The 20,593-nt window shown below is 46.5% G+C and overlaps 2 protein-coding genes across 2 annotated transcripts in view; one reads left to right on the top strand and one right to left on the bottom strand.

Moving 5' to 3' along the window:
* Positions 1-9,974, top strand: part of RAB4A (RAB4A, member RAS oncogene family) — a 28,844-nt gene extending 18,870 nt beyond the window's left edge. The window contains exon 8 of the mRNA XM_088534901.1: positions 9,956-9,974. The gene's annotated coding sequence lies outside the window, so the exon portion shown is untranslated. The remainder of the gene's footprint in view (positions 1-9,955) is intronic.
* On the bottom strand, positions 7,101-18,682 carry CCSAP (centriole, cilia and spindle associated protein). The gene is made up of 3 exons (XM_088534907.1): positions 18,349-18,682; positions 9,875-10,155; positions 7,101-7,488 (listed from the first exon to the last, which is right to left on the bottom strand). The coding sequence occupies exons 1-3, from the start codon at positions 18,668-18,670 to the stop codon at positions 7,315-7,317; spliced, it is 777 nt and encodes a 258-aa protein (XP_088391033.1). The 5' UTR covers positions 18,671-18,682; the 3' UTR covers positions 7,101-7,314.
* Positions 18,683-20,593: the final 1,911 nt, after the last annotated feature.

Genomic DNA, 20,593 nt, shown 5'->3' with positions numbered 1-20,593 from the left:
AGCTTAGAAAAGGTGTCCTCCTTGCTGGGCTGGAGAGAGAAGAGGAAGAGATGGGCTGAGGCTGGTGCAGGAGGCTGCAGCCCCAGGCCCGGAGCAGCATTTCTGCAGTGTCCTGGCCTGGAGCAGGTGGGAGCGCTGTGGCTTTCGTGCCCTGCACAAAGAGCTGCAGCTTAAGGACAGTGTTTCTAGGGAGAGCTAAACGCCAGGTAGGAAGGAAAGGGGGGCAGCCAGCATAGCTGCACTGATGGAAATCGCTAGTGACAGTTTTATTTAATTACTTGTACAGTTAGACATCAGCTGTTTCCTTGGGACTGCATGCTAACACAGAAAATAGTTAATTTGATCAAAACCTACCCTTGAAATATCAAGGGCAAATGTGCTTTATTTTCTATATAGGAATCTTTTCTATTTAGGAGACATTTGTCAAATACATGTTTAAAAACTAAAATGCAGTTGATGCTGTAATTCAGAGGGCAGCCATAGCACAAAAGGCAAGACTACTACAGAGAGAAGGGTACCATCTTTCATGAAACTGAAAAATATTCCCTTTGTCCTGACACTTTTGGTTCTAGTGGATGCTTCTCCAGAAGTTATACAGCTGAAGTCTAAAGAATTAAATTTGCTTTGTACGGGGAAAACCTAGGTTAAGTCTTAAAAAGGCTGCTGAAGCCAAAGCCTTTTTTCTTTTGTTATAGGTTTCTCTATTGTCTAGCTCATGCAAGATTAGCTTTGTCACATCAGTTGTTCTGAGGGAGCAGTCCCTTCCTGTTAAAACCATAAAGCGTTTGAAGCAGCTTAATCTGGCATTTACAAGAATTTACCTGTCTTAACCCTCATTTGTGTTACTGTTTCCACTGGAAGTAATTACAAAAAAAAAAATATTCTCTGGAACAGGTATTGGCTGTAGTTACCTCCAACACCAATCCAAATAGCATATTATTCAATGAGTTATGTTATAGGTTTTTTTGCTAGAGTTTGGAGGAGTTTTTAAACCCCTCCCCCAAACCCAGCTGAAATGCTGGAAAAAGGAGATTTTTCTTTTATTCTCATAATTTAAATCAAAATTCCTGGTACATGGATGGAGCTGAGGCTTTATCGGCTCTGCCACAGCACAGGTATGTGACTGTTACCATGGCTGATGTGGCATTGCCTTGCTCAGAACGTTGCCTTGTTATACAAGCAGTTGTGGGGAAGGGGAAGAGCTACTTAAGTAAGTCTGTTCCTTTTCTTTCAGCAGGGTATTGCTTAAATCTAAAGCATTTTGCAATACTTTGTTTTCCGTTCTGATCATTTTGATAAAGTTTCTAGGGTTAGGTGGTTGTAAGCACAATTCTAATTTTTTTTTGTAACCAGTTGTCTTAAGCTTTCTTACCCCCAGGAAAGAAGGATTAACTTCATTATAATTCACTTCGAAGTACTGTTTTTCTTTAAGTACACACCCTTGTACTATTAGTATCACATGGTAATATTTAACATGTGTATGTTTTCAGTGTACAGTTCTTATTCTACCAAAGCAAGAGGGCTTAGGATTTTAATATACCAGATAGCTAAATACTAGAACTTATTGGTTGTGGAGCTTTAGCTGTTCAAACTTTAAAAAGTTTAAATGTCATTGAAAAGCCTCGGTCTTGCCTTTTAATGAGTCTGTTGGGACTACTCTATTTCTTTTGATGCTTGTATCTAACACTGAATAAAGATTTTTTTTTCTTCATATCTTAGGTGTTTTATAGCAAAGTGGTTATTCTACACCTTTTGCCAGCTGAGCTACCTATTTAGCAAGACAAGGGGTAGATGTTGAACAGCAGGCTGGTGTTGCAGCAAGCACAGCATGGTCTGTACCTGCAGCTCCCAGGAGCTGGCAGCAGAGCAGTGGGTGCCCCAGGGCGCCACTGCTGCTGCTTGCACTAGGCTCCCTCAGCACAAGCTTCTCTGGGGGCTGCCCCACAGTGTGGGTAGTGCTGGCACTGAGCACACCAGGGCTCGGGGACACTGCTGCCTCTGTTCCACATCAGGCAATGGAGCAAGCGCAGGGTGTCTCCAGGACTTCATTTCTCTCCCCTCCTGCTTATGCTTGAGGGCTTTGGGCTGTGAGGCTAGATGAAGAGCTGCTGCCTTCCTGCTGGGTGGCCTTCTGGGCTGGACCACACACATGGGTCCTTTAGAAGGGAGACTGCAGCTCTCCTGCCACATCTGTCTTCACAAGCTCACAGGGCGTAAAAAACAATTTTTGGTACAACTTGAATTCTGTAGTGGATTTTCCCCCTAACTTTCCCCAGACTATAAGGCAGAGGCAGACTGTAATCAATGCTGCATTATCTTGTCAGTCTCTTCCACTACCAATCTACCAATATCTACCAATGAGGTAGATACTTCTAGCTCCTGCAGAACCTTAGAAAAGAATATTAAAAAAAAATCCAATTAGTCTGTACAATCATTTGTATTTACATTCTGTATGCTGAAAGAAAGGCTGTCACAGAATGGTGCACTTCAGTTTGTCATAAAACCATATAGTGAAAAAGCACCAATGAGTCCTGGTTGCTTCCCCTTTCTCTGTAGATGCCAGTAGCACAGAAGATTCCATGTCCTGTATCTGGTTCTTAAAGGGAGAAAGAGAACTAGGCCAAGGTAAAGATGCAAGTCTACAGCCTTCAGGACTTTGAAAATAATAAGTAAGGCTTAGAACATTACACACACAGTACCAGCAGTCCAGCCTCAGTGGGAGAGGATGGGAGCCTTGTTCTCACACTGTAAGGTGCTGCCCTGCAGCACAACATGGGTACATTAAACACTGGCTGAAGAGGTGAGCCAAAGGACAGGGGAGAAAAATAGTGAGCCCCAGCCTTAACCATCATCAACCTCTGGCTTGGAGAGGGCAGCAGGGTCTAAGGTTGTTACTGTTCACTAGGGGAATGGATTAACATCTTTGAGTGATGCAGCAGAGTTGGTATAGAAATATGAACACAGGGAAGAACAAGTCCAAATTATTGACATCAGCTAGAGAGGTAGAGTTCCCTTCCAGCTAGGGCACATGGAAAAAGGTAGAGCAGTAATGAAGATCTCCCTTCTACCTTGGGCTGTCAGTTAAACACCTTGAAAGGAGAGCAAAGCTCTCCTCTTAAAGGGCACTCCAGTCAGATGTTGGTATTTCATATATATGTCAGTAACAGTAAGAATTTAATTTCTTTCTTGTTAGAAGTCAAGAGTAAAATTCTGCACAAGGGAGTTTTGCTCTTGTCCCATTCCCTTGTGCTCAGGCAAAGGGTTGGGACAGTAACAGTATATTGCCCAAGTGACATGGTCACATCTTTTTAAGTGGTTGGTCAGCCTGTCATCTGGAATGGCTACACCTAGCAATTGTTCAAGGTACAGTAACATTCCTTATGTGTTCCTAAATCTTAAATACTGACGAGATTATACTTAACAGGTACAAGATTAAAAACTATAATGACACCTTCCTGGTTTACTCCCCAGCTTAAATAACACCTTACGACAGCATTTTAGTCTATTTGCCCCTTAATGGAGTTGGAGGGAATGATGAGGCAGTAGTAAAGAACCCCTAGGAGAACACCTCCAAGAGGTGTTGGTTCTCAGCTCTCAGAGGATTGAGCACTAGTCTAGCTTTACCCTACACCAGTCTGTACAGACAGCACCTACCAGAAATCTCCTCCATGAGGGGGCAGACCTGGGAAAAGGAGGCAGCTGGTGAAGCCAGAGCTCACAGGGGCTGCAGCCACCAAGCAGAGTCTCCTGAGAGCCCTGCAGTGGAAGAAAACCCAGCCCCAAGTACTACAGTACAAGCAGTCAAGGCACTTTGTGTCACTCATTTTATTCACACATACAAGTCAACACTGTACTATTACATACAATACAGAAGCTTTAAAAACAAATACGATTTAAAAATTCTTTAAAAAAACACCACATATTGCTTCAAGCTTAGATGGTATTTCCCTATAGTTTTTAAAGTGAATTCAGTGCTAACAATAGCTGAGGCAGCTCCTTACTCCCTTCTACCCCCTAGTCCTACAGGGGCCACCAGCAAGGTCTTGAGCAAGGCTCTACATATGGCTTTGCTGCTGTGGGCACTAAGCTGGGAACAATAACTGGGACATGCAGGTTACTGCATGGAGGCCCTCTCATTGCTGGCTTTTGGTCCCAATGCTAATTTTAGAAAAGTGAGAGGCCTTTAATTTAGAGCCAGTGCATTACATCATTAACTGTGGGGCAGGGGTATTTCCCTAAAAGCTAGAAGTTTGGTTACAATGTGCTAAATACCTGGATAAAAATCTTCACCAAAATCAGGACTGTCCCTCACACTTACATTTGTCTCTACATTTAATAGTCACCTTGATTCTCTGAAGCTTCCAGTAACAAAGTCTGTCATTTAGGGTGGTGAAGATGTGCCTGCACAAGCATGCTACTCTATTGCACAGCAACATCCTTCATCTCCATTGCAGCATTTTACACCATTATCACTAGGCTTCACAACACAATAGCTAAATCGCAGCATTACACACTGAAAATCTTAGGTTTCATTAAGATAAGTGCTTTCAGAAACTGAGAGGAACAGACAAGTTCTAAATGAAGTTTTAAATGAAGCCTGCAGACAACTGTGAAGGTTTGTGTTTGTATGAATACAAAAGCCTTACTTTTAGAACAGGAGTGAGAAGCAATTACTACACAGCTGAATTGAAGAGCCCATGCAAGACAAAGTTCAGAACTTCCTTAATTCATTGAGGGGGGGGATGGGGACAATATTCACTAGCTTTTTCATCTCTGAATGGGTGATTTGGTATAAAATAGTGTTACTTCTCTTTAAGAGCCTAAAGTAGAGAGTTAAAGCTTTTATACTTTAAGTGTTTGCTTTCCAAATCAGTTGACTTTGTCAGAATTTATATGAAACAGTAATAGCTATTTTCCAAGCTTTAGTCATTCATATACAAAAATATCTTGAATATGCAGCTTGCAGTGATCAGGACTATATTCTACATATTCAAAGCAACCCTTGGGTTGGGAGTCAACTTATTGGGAAAATACAGGAAACAAACCTGACATTCAGAAAGAGTTTGCCTCTCACTTCAAGCTTTATAGCACTTAAATCAAGTGAGTACCAATATAGCCAAGAGTACCAATGATTTTTAGCTACAGTTGATAAGGATGATTAACACAGAGCCTAATTAGCATCACTGCTGCTTTCCAGCAAGTTTTTGGTGGGTGCAGCTTTTGGCCAGACAAGTTAAAGATAGGAACCCCTCAGCACCCAGCAGCCCTGGCACAGGTGAGGTTCTTGTGCCCTGCAGAAGACCTGGAGACCCCTAGCCAAGATGGCTCAAGTTTGTACCCTGTATCCAAGGCAGGAGATATTTAGACCTCCTGTAGTTATCAAAGAGGCTGACACCTCACGGGAGTCCCCTCTTAGCCTAAAATAGGTAGCTAGGTAGGCACATGGTCCTCTAGCCCTCCACTGTCACAGGGCAGAGGGCTGTGGGAGCAGTTCTGAAAGCAGCAAGGCTGCTCCTGCCCTGTGCAGCCAGGAGACACAACACAACCAACAGGCTGAGGGCACAGCCCGCTTGCTTTGCTCACACACTTTAAAAGGCTACAGAGAGGAGCAGATGTGGTGCTCTGGGCAGCAGCAGCTCTTACTCAATGGGGCTGTTAGATACTGCTTGTTAGATTTCTGCCACTGCTGATCAAAGAGCTAGGTTGATGCCTGAATTAACACACTGTCAGGCAACTTGAACATTTATAGCAGTTAAAGAAGAAAATCAGCATACTGGGTGATAAAGTCTCAGATAGAATTAAAGGCATCCATCTAGCTGAATAGTTAACCTCAGTTTTGGACTCTGGTCTAAAGTCTTAGCTAAATCAGGTTAGAATTTTCTAAATGAAAATATAATATTTCTGAAGTACTGGTTTATGCAGTAAAGTTAAGACTGATCCAGATTTTTTGCTGCCTAAGTACAATGGTGCTTCTAATGAAAAATATGGAGTTCAGTTGGTGTTAAGAAAATGAGTTTCACAACTAGGGTAACACAGCACATTTCAAAACTTTGAAGCTCACAGCTATAGCCACGACCTGACTAAAGCTCAGCTAACAAACTGAAAAAGTTCATTTACAGCAGCTTGAATGGAAGGAAAAAAGCACACAAAACCACACACCCCCCTAAGGAATGGACAAATGACTGCTTTACTATGTAAAAAGCAAATGTTGACACTTCATTGTATACAGTAGATTAGAGGGTACCTTTCCATCCTCCTCTGATCCCCATCTCCTCAGTGAGGAGTTCTGAACCAATTTGGAGATGCAGAAAACTTTAGAACTTCATCTACAAGGTTTATCAAAGTGATTTTCAACTTAAAACCTCTAACAGGACACTCATTACACAATACCACCAGATGCATATTGCACTCTGACTCCACTGAGCATAGAAAGATACTCATAAGTTTAAAGCAGACTTTACTACACAGAAGCCAACCTTCTCCATAGGCAAACTGGCACTGGAATGTTAAGCACAAAGTAAGTGTGACCACAGAGCTAACAGCAATGCCAAGATGATCCTGGCACAGTCAACAACTGCTTATGGAGCAGCAGCTACCACAGAAAATTGTCTACATCAGTCATTTGGTACAATTGTCACAGCAACTCAGAGCCATCCCACAACTGTTCTTTGCTCTGAAAATAAGTGGTCCCAAGACTGGCAAGTAATTTGTTCCAATGACCTTAGAAACAGCAATAAAAAATAAGAAAATATCAGCAGTTCCATTAATCAAGTTTTGGATTTTTGAATTCCTATATATAAGACCACACTTGAGCTTTCTACAGAGTATCCACGTCTGAGTGCCATTTGCCAGACCCACCATCTTTCCCATTACCTGTCTTGACCTATTGTTTTGGATCAATCATTAAATCAAATAGTGGTATAAATGCAAATGCTCCTTCATCACACCTTTAAATTCCTCCACTTAAACCACTTCCTGATCACCTGGAGAGCTTGAGAACTTTTAAGGGTCAACAAATTATTTGGAACCAGGATCAAGAAAGTGTCTTAGGCTGCCAGTACTCCAAGGCTCTCCTCCCCCCTTACAAGGCCCTGAAATGTAGATTCCCAAAAGGGGAACTGTTTAAAAACACGGGTAGCTATATTCAAAAGATTCTTCAAATATTATGGCTCCAACTATGCACCCCACTGTGAGGTAGGTAGCCAAGATACAAATATTGTAACAAACAGCTGGAAACTCCCTGTAAAAACCTTGCATAAGTAGTTTGTGTCCTGATATGCTTGACTTTTTGAAGATGCTTAAGGAAATCAGAATTCACCGAGCTCTTGCGGAGTAGCATCTCATGTACTCTGTCATCCAGGGGTTATCTGGTGGGGCAGGCTTTATTCGCCAGGCTTTCTCTGCCTCCGCAGATCGCACTCGCCTCTGAGAAAGTTTCCTTTTCTCCACTTGTCTCCTGTTCTTCGCTCGCAGGGCAGATTCATGAATCTAAAAGATCAGAGTTAGTGTTACATTAGGAAAAAAGCTCAGGAGTCCCCCACTCCCCCAAAAAAGCTGAGGGTCACCATCCTATTCCTGTCAGCCCTCCATCCTGAAGGGATAGTATTTGACAGCAAGGTTGCTTTTTATTTTATTTACACCACTAACAGAAGTACAGAACTGTGGGGAAGATGCCTCTGCTTCAGTGCTGCAATTCTGAAGACCTTAAATGTTTCTCTGCATTTTTGCATAGTTTAAATTCCTAAACATCCCTCAGTGTGACCAAACATCCTTTACTAAGCTGTGGTAAAACTAATCTTTAGCAACCCCCTTACAAGATACTAAATTATTTTCTCACAAGCATGCTGCAGGAATGTCTGCACATCTTTATTTCCACATTTTTCCCTAAATTCATTTTAGATACAGCTACTATGTTTATTGCTTTCATCTCCAGAAGATTTGTATCACTGTTTCCCATCTGAGGGCAGAATAACATCTTTGAAGCATTCAAGGAAAGTGCCCTTTCACCTATGTGCTAAGAAGCCATTCCCACCTAAAGAAACCTCCCTAGTGATCAAACACTATGTAACCAGTTGCATAACTGCAAGTGCTTCAGGAGTGTCCTGCCCTTGTGTTCCACAGCTACACCATTCATTATCTTTAGGGTTCCACCACTTATTTCTGGCATAAGAAATGTTCTAGCATCAGAACAAGCTGCTTCTCTCAAGAATTAAGACCTCAAGCTCCTCTTTCTCTCAAAAGAGCCATCCAGGGAAGGAAAGCCTTCCTGGACAGCTTTGAGCCCTCCCCAGAACCACAGAACCTCTAGAAGGTAAAAATGGAACTGCTGTAACACCAGGGTTAGTTTCTCGCTAAGCAAGTAAATCTGCAGTACTTGAGTTCTGATACTACCTATGGCTATGTAAATTTAATTACATTCCTCCACTGCTGTCTACATCAAACATGCAGTGTGGCAGGAATCCGAAGGACTCTGCTGCCAAAATTCCCATTGCCAACCCACAGAGGCAGGTGTTTCCATAACAAAGCATTGGTACCTTCTCAGTGAAGCTCATGTTCCCAGATATTGCCCAAGGAAAGTCACTCTTCTACAGCTTAAACACTTCCCCTGCATTTATGTACCTGTCTGCCTGCTTGGGGATGCTTGCTGCTAACTGCCTGATGCTTTTCTCTTGCCATGAAGTTCAGAATGAAGAAATACATTTATAACAGCCAGTTTTGCTGGTTGCACTGGAACAGCCAGAAACAAGATCACCAGGTATTAATCAAAATTTGAAAATACTGGTCAAACATGAAGAATTTCAAAATGGATTAATAAAGTTATTGACTTTGCACATGCAAGACAGGTTTATTGCTATAATAGTTTTTGGTGCAAGAATATGGATTGCAATGCTGCACTGTCAGCCCTGCCAACAGTTAATACACAGTTCTAAACTGCTTCTTTCTCCATGCCTAATGCAGGCTCATGAACACCAAGGTGCTAACCCTCTGGGGAGAAACGCATTAACAGCTTCCCACAAGGACCCCAGGTTAGAGCTGTATCATTAGAAAAAGCAGACACTTGCTGCAGCTTGCATGAAACCCTGCATCTAACACTGCAAAAAGTGGCCTTGATCACAGCTCTCCAAAAGGATTCCTGTTATATACATCTTTACTCACATGGCAGTTACATTTTGTCTTGCAACACTGGCAAAGCTGCAGCTGTGTTCCCTGGCTAGTGAGGGCTCTGCAATTCCCAGCTTTAAAGGCAGTTCTATATGTCTTAACATTGTTGGCATTCAGGCCTTCACTATATACTTTCAGCAATAGCAAGGTATAGGTAGTACTAGTGCTTATGCCTTTTGGTGCAGGGGAAGTGCAAAAGCCATTTCTGTTTCTTCTGTAGAAGATTATTCCTGGATAATTATCTTAGTCCTCAAGACAAAAAGTCTGAGGATTCAGCGAGGTATGAGGGGGGAAAAAAGCTGTTTTTGAGAAAGGGTCTTTAGGAGAACAAAACTAGGCATCCAGAAATACAGATTTTGTTCCCGGACACTTTAAAAGCTTTTCCTCACAGATACCTATTGCCTAAGGGCTACCTGAAGAGATTCACTTGCATACAGCTCGAGTCTTAATCAGTCCTGGATAAAAGGGACCAGACCCGAAGCAGGAAGCCCCAGCTCACTCTTCCTGCCTAGCACAGCACAAGTACAATGCAAGATATCAGCAGCCACAGCAACACACCAACACAATGCTGAAGTCCTCAACATTCCCTGGAAGACCACAAATAAAAGCATTTCTAAGAAGTTTTGCCTAGGTTTTAGACATTTTTGGCCCACAGATGCAGCGGTCTGACTACAGCAGCATTTTAAAATACAGATCAAGTGTTTTCACTTACTTCATTCACTGAAGCAGAAGCACAGACATTGTGAGTTTTCTGGCTTCCAGTATCTGTCCGTCTTTCTCCTGACCCATATAGGGCAAAGGGATGTTTACTCTCCTTTGGCACATCTGCCTTTTGAGGACTTTTGGCTGACCTTCGATCATTGCGACTGGACAAGGCACTTCGACTTGGACGTCGTCCTGGATGGCTGGTTTTGTCCGTTTCCTTAATGGAAGGGTGTTCTACATTTTTTTCTGGTTCTTCCTTCTGCTTTTCTTGATCTTCTCTCTCTTTTTCTGAAAAGAAAATTATGCTTTAAACATGCTGTCAGTGGGAACTGACATCTACTCTGCTGAGCTTCTCTTGATACATCATGGTGGTTTCTTTAGAAAGGGAAGAGGTCACTAATTCCCTGGCAGTAGAGGTATAATTTGTTAGATAACCTCATTCTACCCTTAGGAACCACAGCTTAATTTATGTCCCTCAGTATATCACTGTCCTTATATTTAAACATGCCACTACTAACAAGGCTACAGATACCTAATCACCCCAGGCAATATTGAAAATAATGCAAATTGCTTCCAAGGGGATCTATCCTCACTGTTTCATCCTTCCACCTTTCAAAAGGGCAAACTTTTAGATGCTGCCAGCCAGTCACTGGAGAACAAGTCTGATCAGAGTAAATGAAATACTAAATTATTCACATCAGGAAATTTACTGAAAGGAATTTGTGCTTCATTTTCAGGCACCTTTATTATACATCTTGATGTGTTCTTTATGGGAAGATTAAGTGTAAAGCAAATTTACAAAGCAACATCACCTATGTTTTCAGTTTTATGAGGCTTGTTTTATGCCTAAAGCCTCATCCCCTGCAAAACACCATCATAGATTTGATTTATAACATTCTGATTTAATGTTTTTTTTAAAAAATATTAAAGTGAGTGCTCAGGATAGGAATTACTGACTAGAAAACAAGTCAAAGCTTTTCACCACTTCTGAGACTTCAGATGTTCAGAACTGGTGACAAAAGGTCTTTGATCTGTTAATACAAACCAAATACCCTGCTTACAGGATGCTAATGAAACATGACTACAGAAAAAAAGTATCTGTGTAGGTAAATGCCCATTTTAATTCTCCATAGTGCATCTCCTCATGATGAATCTGTACAGTTTGGAGAAGCACAATAGACATTCAGCCACACAAGCACAACCCAAGCACTATGACCAAAGTCTTACCATGACCAAGCCGAGCACACCGTTAGCTTAAAGCAAAGCTAGAAGCTCTAACCAACCAGTCTAGTGGCATCTGCTAGAAAGCAGCCTGCCTTCTCCAGCACCCTGCTTTGGGCCAGAGCCACCCCCTTGCACTGGGCACACAGTGTGAGCTCTGTGCACACAAGTGCCCCTGAACACAGGGGGTTTCTGCCACACCACCTACTGCTTCCTCTTCAGGAGGCCACCACCGTGCAAAGCAGAGAAAGGGGCCTGTACTTGGCTGAGGAATGAGACACGAGAGGAAGGCAAGCTTCTGAGAAGAACCTTCAGGCAGATTCTTCTGCACAAGTTAAGCAGTTAGCAGAGGTAGAAATCAACCCATTAATGTTTCAGAATGATGCTTTGTTTTTAAAAAAGTTTTCCTCAAGCACAGTTTTTTCTTGAAATGATATTCATCTAAGATGCCTGCAAATTACTTTAGGATTAGGTAGTTGTGGCCTGAGTGACTCCACAGCCTGCAATACAGTCACTGAAAGAAGAGTAGAGACCTGCTACAAAGCTGCTTTTCTGCAGCATGTCTCAGCATCTTCGGTCCCCACTGGCATTCATTGGTGTAGGAAGAATTCACCCAGTTTAATGCTTGGTTATATATTGAGTGATTGATCATAGATCAAACTAGAACATGTTTTAATTAAGCATCTTCCTAAGCAGATGGGCTTGCCCATGCTGTGACACAAAAGCAATCATTCATGCTAGCTGCCACAACTGAACTAGTCAATAAGTGCCCACGCCAGCTATGGTGTTTTACCTCCCTATTGCAGCCACCCAGCCCAGCAGCGCCTCACACTAATGCCCCCTCTGCCCTTGGAGGGGAAGGGCACGAAGATGGGAGTGCTGGGGCATGTAGGGCAAGGAAGGGAAGGGAAGATCCCTGCTTCCCTTTGCTACAGCTGCTACAACAACCAGCTTGCAGTGCTATATTTAAGAGCTCAATCAAGTGTATGTGAAACTACTAATTGTAGCCACAGCTAAATAAGTAGGTAAGGAAGAAAAGCAGTGCAAGGTCAGATAAACAAAAATAAAACAGTAATCTCAACTACCTCAATTCCAAGTTCAAAGTTTTTCAGCTATTATTGCCTTTTTGCTTTTCATCCAGTCCCAGCTAACTAAAACACCTCAACATGTGTGGCATCATAGCTGTACCAGGCAAATTCCTCTAAAATCCACTTTATCCTTATACCTCTTTAGTGTCTGTTCCTGAGAAAGGACTGGCTGCATCCCTTCTGGGGAAAGTCATATAATTCCTTTGAGCATGCCACTGAAGGGCTCCAGAAAATAAGCTGTCCTCCTTTAGCATCTTATTTTGTTGCCAATTTTGAAGCAGAAGAGTTTTTCCCTTTGGGAAGCCACTCCATTTCTCCCTTAAAGGAAAAACTTGCACCTTCCTTCTCTAGAGGAGTGTTGAGTTCATGAGCAGCAGTGGTGTTACATGGAGACTTCAAATCAAGGGAGAGTAGCATCTCTGCAGCTGAATGTGTATTCTAGCACTGAAATATTATTCCAAGGCAAGTAAGAGACAAGCCTGCATGCTGCTCACTTGGATAGAAACCCAAGTTGCACAGTTTGAGCCAGCTTGTGCTGACTCCATGTATTACATGGAGTTTTACAGTAAATGATGTATGCCTCAGCATACAATAGCACCTTGTTAAAATATCCATGCTGATATCAGGTGATTATAAATTAATTCCTACAGTTTATAAAGATATCTCCCACAAACTGAGTTCTACAAGTGATTTGATTTTGTCTAAAACTAGAGCTGATATCCATTCTATTTTATTAAGCATTTCTTTTCAGAGGGAGGTAGCAAAAGAACAGTTAATAGCTAGGGAGGAGGCAGACTCAGCTGCTCAGGAAGCACAGTCACCAGCAGCAGCTCTCTTCTGTGCAAGATGTCAGCATGAGCAGACACCACCTAATGCAACAGTGCATGCTGTGAAGAACAGAAAACTGACCCTGACATTACAGGGATTAGGCAGACCAGAGGTAAGACTAGGAACATGTTAAAACTGCCTCATGGATGCTAAGTGGAGCACACTGGACAGGAGGGGATTAAGTGCTTAGCAGGCAGAACAAGGCTGCCAGGCCCACCCGGCATGGCCAGGGAGAGCTCCTCCCCAGAAAAGGAGATTTAGATTCCCCCTGCATTGCCCAGCTTACATAACAGCTCCCCTCAGCAGCAGCTCAGGCAGGAGCTGCTGGCACTTTCCTCCCTTCCCCAGCACCACACACAGCATCAGGCAGACACAAATCCCACTAAAAGGCTCTGCTGATTTACCAGAAGCAGCAACAGCCTTCTGGTCAGACCCACCAGTTAACAGCAGGATCTTAACACACGTTAGGACTCTACAGTGCCTCTACAGGCAGCACTACCCCAGGGCCAGAAGAAGCATTTTGCACTAAAGCAGGAAACTATGGGCTCTGCTCACATCATCTTCAGAGCTCACCTGCTCAAGCTCAGCACTAGAACCAGCTCCCAGAGCAGATACAGCTCAAGCAACATCTGCTCTGCACATCACAAGAGCTTTACAGAGTGAATACATACCTCTCCAAAGAGGGAGCTTCTCCAGGACCACTGAAGGGACACATATGCAGTAATGGCTATGAACTTGCTGCAGCTAGGTGGAAAGTAGTTATCTACCAGACAAGCACTACTGATTTCCAGGCAAGACCCCAGTGCACCGCTTTGTATGTAAGAGTAGTTGCTCCTCCAGCAGCACAGCCTCAGAGTTCATGTGAGCTTGAGCCATAGCAGAGATTGCCAACTGTCTTGACTTGATAATGACATTGATTTCCAACAGCAGAAAAAAGGACTTTGTAAGATAGTACCATAGCACCCTAAGCTGATACTGTAACCTTCTTCCCCTGCCATAAGCTGCTTCTTCCCAGGCCCCTCAGCCAGTGCAAATGGACATGCAACACTGAGGCAAATATTAGGGAATGACACTTTGAAACGAGGTCTTCTGAGCTGTACTAATACAGATCAGTGACCTTCAAGCTATTGTGTGGCAACTGCTTTGACAGCAGTGACAAGTTGGTGTCACTTAAGACCTCTGTATCAAAAAGCTCAAGGCTAACTGCAGTAAGGATGGAAAGACAGGTTTATGCTGTACTTGTGTGCAGCAGTAGCATTGCACAAGCAGCAGACTTGGCAGCACTGCTGCTGTCAAGAGCTCCCGTTTTACTGCCCAGCCAACTGGTTCTGCTGACAATTTTGAGGATGTGTCCACTAGAGCAGTTGGCTTAGGTTAAAGTTTTATGGGATTATATTTAAAGCAAATCAATGCCTGTACATGTTGTACAGAATAGCCCCACAGGCAGTTGTTACAAGTGAAAGGCCAGCAAGAATTAAGCCAAAATTGCCATCGATCCCTTTGACATCACTCAGCTATAGCTTAATCATGATACAGATATAGCAAAAGGCATCTGTGTTATTTAGTCTAAAGTACCCCCACCAAGAGCCCTGAGATGCTAACACCACTACACCTTCAGGTCAGCTATAGACAGAACTGAAGTCCACACCCAGCAGAAGCATTTACAATTTGCTTTCAATGCACCCTTTTAGTTAAAAGCTACATAAGAAACAGGTTATTCCGTTTTTGCTAGAGAGAACTGCTGCATGCAGTTGTACAGTGTGAAGGCCTGTATTGTCAGCCATAGCCTGAACACCAGGCCTGAGCACTTCTGGCACACAGAGCATCCTACACTGACACAAGACACGTGCAAGTTTACCTCGAGGAAGGATAAGCAAAGAAAACCAGCTACATGCACCATAATACCTGAAGTAAACCCTTTCTTAAATGACATTAGTACTGGCCAAACACACTTATCCATAAGGACTGTAGATACTGTTCAGCCAGAAACCAGGTTGCTCACCTGAGCAAGCCCACAGGCCTCCTCTGGCAGCCCCCGAGGGTGCTGCAGTGCACAGGCAGATGTCAGACACAGAAGATAGATGTCATGGAGATGAACTGATACTCAGCTACCCCCACAGCACTTCAGCATAATTAAGTTTTTCCAGAGGGGGAAAAAAGGATGGATCTTGCATTATACAAGTGGAGCTGTAGGTGCTGTGTTCTCATCTGCGCTGTTAGAGACAGGCACTGAAAAAGTACATCTTCATAACTGTGCAAGACTCAGTGAGTCACTTTTGACTATACTTTAAACTATATACTGAATAATACACAGCAAGTTTCCACTTAATACAACAACATAAGCCAAGTCATTTTTAGTTTTTTTGCTAAAAACTCTTAAATACATAGTTATCCTAAGCCACTTGGCAAGGAATTGAAGACTATGCACAGAACCTGCACTGGGAGCATCATGTAGCAGGAATTTCACAGAATTTTAGAAAGCACCATCAAAGCAGCCATGACAAAGCTGAACCACCTGCAGTCACAACTGTGCTAAATCCCATAGCTGGACAGACCAGGGCAAGAAAGAGGCCTTGCCCTTTTCAGGGCAGGAAGTGACCCCCACCCAGCAGACTGTTTGCACCCACCTGCATCGGCTTCCCAGCAGATATCAGGGTGGCTCAAGACCCCTCCCCATGAAAACTAGGACCTGTGATCACAAAGCTACTTCCATCTCTCTGTACAAGGCCTCAGTGACCTCCTCATCTTGATAAGGTGGACCATAGCAAACACCCACAGCAGTGTCTCCCATGTTAGCCTGCCCTTTAATCCTTATCCTCAAGCTCTCAACTCACTCTTCATCCACCCCTAGACAGAGCTCAGTACATTCCAGACACCCACATAAAGAGCAACTGCCCTCCTTGCCTTCCCAGAAAGCACATAGCCATCCATAACAGTTCTCCAGTCCTGTGAGCTATCCTACCATGTCTCTAACTGCAATGAGATCACACCAACTGCACAGATTCCTCCTGTTTATTCCTCATGCTGTGGGATTTGGTATACAGGCATTTTAGGGGGATAATCAAGCTTGCATATGTCCCCGTAAGGGTGTAAAAGGACCCTCCATAATCACACCTCAGATCCTCCATGATCACATCTCTGTGCTTCCCCAGTTGCATGTACCCCCTGAAGGCATCCCTACTTGAACAGTATTTCATTGACTGCCCTGTCACTTAACTCTCCCTTCCTCCATCTTGCCTCATTTAAGCAAGAAACCTCTCTGGATAAGGGGTCAGGTCAGAGTTACTCCCCCCTAAAAAAATAGTAATAAGGTCACACTGCTGCTTTCAAGTGTTCCTGCATGGTATGTGGCCTGCTGGCCCAGTTTCTTCCCTTGAAGCAATGCCCAGCTCCTCCTCAGCCTGGAGGGCACTAAACATTCATCAACTCCAGGTCTTCAAGAGAAATAAGGGCCTTCTCTCCTTGATAGGCGAGGCATCAAGTGGCCAGCCTTTATCTACAGTGTCACGATGTACTGTTTCACACTGCACAGATCTCTGAAGCCTGTGCTGCAGCAGGAGGCCAAGACTCCTGCAGCCACATGGCCTCCAAGAACACCATGCCATCATCCTGGATGCCCTGCAACCCCTACTGACTTGCTCCTGTAATTCCTCTACCCGACCATACAGGTCCTCAGCCAAGGACACCTTTGGCAGGAGTTGGCTGTCAGCCAAGGCCCCGCAGAGGCCTCAAGCACAGCCTGCAGCCCAAGACCTGTACAGCTACGTTAGCTGCTGGGGGTCAGTCTGTGTCAAAGGCTCTGACCCAGAGGATGTAGCAGCTCCAGCATCTATTGCAGACTGGGCTCTACTGTTTCACGACCATCCAGGAAGAAAGATCCCCTCCAGAACCCTTCTGTGTGAACTGCTACATCTGTCCACAGGGCTCTAAGGCCTGGCTCTCATCCAGACCACTAGTGTGGACTCACAGGGTGCTTGACCCACCAGATCAAACACCCAAGTCTTCCAGTCAGGGGCATCCCAACAAGCAGCAGTCCCACCTGAGCAGCCTGGGGCCTCCTGCAGTTGTCCTTGCCCAGTTCCACTCCCTGTTAGCTGCCCTCACAGTCTTCCAAAGTCTTCAAAAGTTCCTTAGTAAAGCAGAGCCCAGAGTCACTGCTTCCCAGCCCCCTACTCCAGTTGCCCCCCAGTCCTGCCTGGGGAAGACAAAAATTAGATGCAGTAATAGTGCATTGCACACATTAGCCGTGGTGCTTTCACACTATTGCACAGCTTGCTGTGATGTTATCTGCCCTGCAAGCTAGCAGCTGGTGCCCCCTCCGACTAGCCTCTTCAATCCAAGGGATTTTTGATGTATACTTGGCCATTTCTGGTACCTTGTCATTTTCTCTTAACAGTCACCATTTTTCAGCTCCATAACATTTCAGTACAGCCAACATGGCAGTACAACACCAGCCCACACAACTGCTGAGAGCTTCACAGGAAGCTGTAATCCTAACACTAGCCTCTTCTGAAAGATCAGGCCTTGGATCAACAGCAGGGCTAAACCTTTCAAATAACATGATACTTAAGCACACAGAACCCCATCACCAGGAGTATCAGAGTACAGATCATTCAAGTAGTCTTTGACCCCAAGGGACATTGAAGCAGGTGAATTCAAACTCCCCTGTCCAGACACCTGCAATCCCAGTAGCAAGCACAACAACTCGCAGACAGCATAGGCCTTAAATAAGCAATTCAACAACTACCAGGCAACGCCAAGTGCACAGCTGAATCCCTTTACCTTGGGGGGGAGTACCAATGGCTGCCAGATGAAGTCATTAGGGCCAATATCCCCTCAGCTATTTTGCCTTGGAGAGCTTGACTGAAAACCATTACCTGCCTACATAATCTTCACAGTTAACTCCTCAGAAACCAAAAACATATGCTGGAAGAGGCAGACATTACCAGCCCCGAACCCACTTAGCCTGATGCAGTCGCTCACACTTGCGCTGCAGGCCCATGGCCACCGCCCCAGGGGCGGGGAGCACCCCACGGAGCCGCGGGGCTGCGCGCAGGCCCCACGCAGCGGTGTCGCGCCAGGCCCCGCGCGTGGCCGCCCGCGCCAGGCCCCGCTTACATAAGCGCCGAGGCCCGGCCGCCATGGCAACCGTTTACATAAGCGCCTGTGACTCAGGGCGAGACCTGCCACACGCGGGACGCCGCGGCCACGGCCTCCTTAGCGGGCAGCCCCAGGGCCGAAAGGCTCTGAAACAGCTACCGTGCCCCAAGGGTCCCTCCCCGCGCGCCGCCGCCGGGGCGGCCGTTAACGGCCACGCCAACGCCCCGCTCCCTACCGGGGCTGCGGCGCGGGGGCGCCGCCGGGCTCGTCCCGCCCGCCTCGCCGGGCGCTGCGGCCGCCGCCGCCGCCTCCTCCTCGTCGTCCTGCGCGGGCGCGGGGCCGTCGGCGGCGGGCGGCGAGGGGGAGCCGGCGGTGCTGGCGCCGCTGCCGCCGCCGCTGTCCTGCTCCCAGCCGTCCCAGAGCCAGGGCCGGTGCGCCTGCTCGAGCAGGCGGCGGCTGAGCCGGTAGCGCAGCAGCTCCAGGTAGCAGGCGCCGCACGACTCCCACTTGGGCTCCTTGAAGCGCTTCATGTACTCGGTCTTGACGCGCCGCGCCGGCACCACCATGGCGGCGGGACCGGGACCCGCCGCCCCGCGCTCCGCACCCGCCGCCGCCCGCGGATCCCGCCCCCTCCCGCTGCAACGTTTAAATCCAAACGGCGGCGCCCGGCGCCCGCCCCTGCGCCGCGCCCCGCCAATCGCCGCGCGCCGCCGCCACCGCCCTCTGTGGCGTCACGGAGACGTCACGCGGGGGAGCTGCCGCTCACCCGGAGCGCGGCGCGGCCCGGCCTGGATCGCCCCGGAGCGGAGGGCGGGGCGTCAGCCCGGACTGGATCACAGCGGAGTGGAGCGGAGTGGCCCCCGCGGCTCCGAGCGAGGCGGGGGAGCGAGGGGAAAATACAGTGAAATACAGTGCAAAATCACAGTTAAAAATCTTAAAAAGAAAAAAAAAAGTCATCTGGAAAATTAATTACAAGTGCCCAAGGCAGAGCATGTTGATCCCTTCTCTTCCAGCCTCCTTTCCATGCAAGAAGAAATCTTTCTTGCTTCCATTTAAGATCAGATGACTGAAACGGCAAAACTGGTGTCACTTATCGCCTTCCTAAAGCTACATTCGGACCCCAGAATGGTGTGAGACTTCAGGCGTGCAGAGCCCACTTCCCTTCCCTTTGGCTCGTGGGAGAACCGTGTCCTGTGCTCCCAGGGTCACAACGGCACAACACAGCCCTCCCTGCACCACAGGACATTTAAAACCCCAAGGTCTGGACCGTGCATGTGAACTAACACAGCGGGTGTAGCAATTCCCTTGGGCGCTATGGCATGGTGGGCACCGTAGGAACAATCAAGCTCTGTGGGTGAGCTGGATTTTAAGAGGAAAAACAGAGAAGCTGCGTCTTTCTCTTTGCTGCCGAATCTGCTTTAAAATCCATCCCTGGGGGAAGCGGGGATCTCCTAATCCTGGGCTGCACAGGCAGGCTGTGCATGAAGGTGGCAGCAGGGATGCTCAGGAGAAGGAGGCCCCCAAGGCAGATGCAGAAAGGGGGTGGCCTCTGCAATGGTTTGCCCTTCTGCAGGCCTGCACCGCAGCCTGGGCGCAGTGCCGCGGCCACGCACCGTTTCCGCAGCAGCCCCCGCACCACGCGCCCCCCACGCAGGCAGCGGGCGGCTCTTCTCACCCTTCTCGCACCGCAATCCACGTTCGAGGCGCAGCGCCCAAACCGCGGTGCAAACTGCTGCTCTCCTCGGGCTGGTTGCTGTGGTGCCCTTGCCACAGTGCTGCGAGTGCTCCCAGACCCTCATCCCGCATCAGGCCGCGCTATCGTCCTCATTTTGCAGCTGGTGCAGCGAGCCTGTGCAGCAGCCGGGTGTAAATGCTCCGTTTTGGACACGCAGAAGGCAGATTTTTCCCGCACCACGTGCAGGTTTGTGCAGCACACCCGTGGCCAAGCCCCCCGCGCGTCCCCCCGGCGCAGCCGCGGGAACCGAGCGCCCGGCCCCACTGCCCCCATGGGCGACGCGGGGGCAAAGCTCATCCCGGGCCCCGGCTGCGGCGGCCCCAGCGGGTTCCGCCGCCTCCGCGTCCCCCGTCCGACGCATGGGGGCACTGGCTGCTTTGCGCAAACACTTGGGAGCAGGTTTTTTTTTTTTTTTCCAACATAGACTAAATCATATTTTTTCCGTGCTTTCTTGCAGCAAATGGCCAACCTGCCTTAACTGGTGTGAATTAAAAAACCCAAGTGGACACCGACACCTTTGCTGGAAAATTCAGGATTTAACGAAAGTATCCATGACTTTAATGCAACAGGAAGCAATAGGGAACCATGAAATGCTTTTACCCTTCTCAGAGCTTTCATGGACTTTTATGTTCAGGAGGGGCAACCAATCCATTTCCTTCCTCCCCTGTTCCCTCAGTGAAACCTCTGCGATCCCAGTGCACTGCAGCTATTGCTCAGCACCGCCTGTCCTAACAGCAGTATCTTCGTAGAAAAT

The sequence above is a fragment of the Tinamus guttatus genome, unplaced genomic scaffold (assembly GCF_059628265.1).
Source record: "Tinamus guttatus ecotype Peru unplaced genomic scaffold, ASM5962826v1 Tinamus_guttatus_pri_ptg000601l, whole genome shotgun sequence".
NCBI lineage: Eukaryota > Metazoa > Chordata > Aves > Tinamiformes > Tinamidae > Tinamus > Tinamus guttatus.
Note: the sequence above shows the minus strand (reverse complement) of the source record. Positions and strands in the feature narration are given on the sequence as shown.

Coding starts and splice junctions, on each gene's coding strand:
- CCSAP (XM_088534907.1), bottom strand. CDS start 18,670: ATGGTGGTGCCGGCGCGGCGCGTCAAGACCGAGTACATGAAGCGCTTC. Junction 10,156..18,348: donor CCCGGCGGCGCCCCCGCGCC/GCAGCCCCGGTA, acceptor TTTTCTTTTCAG/AAAAAGAGAGAGAAGATCAA. Junction 7,489..9,874: donor CTTCTGCTTCAGTGAATGAA/GTAAGTGAAAAC, acceptor CTGATCTTTTAG/ATTCATGAATCTGCCCTGCG.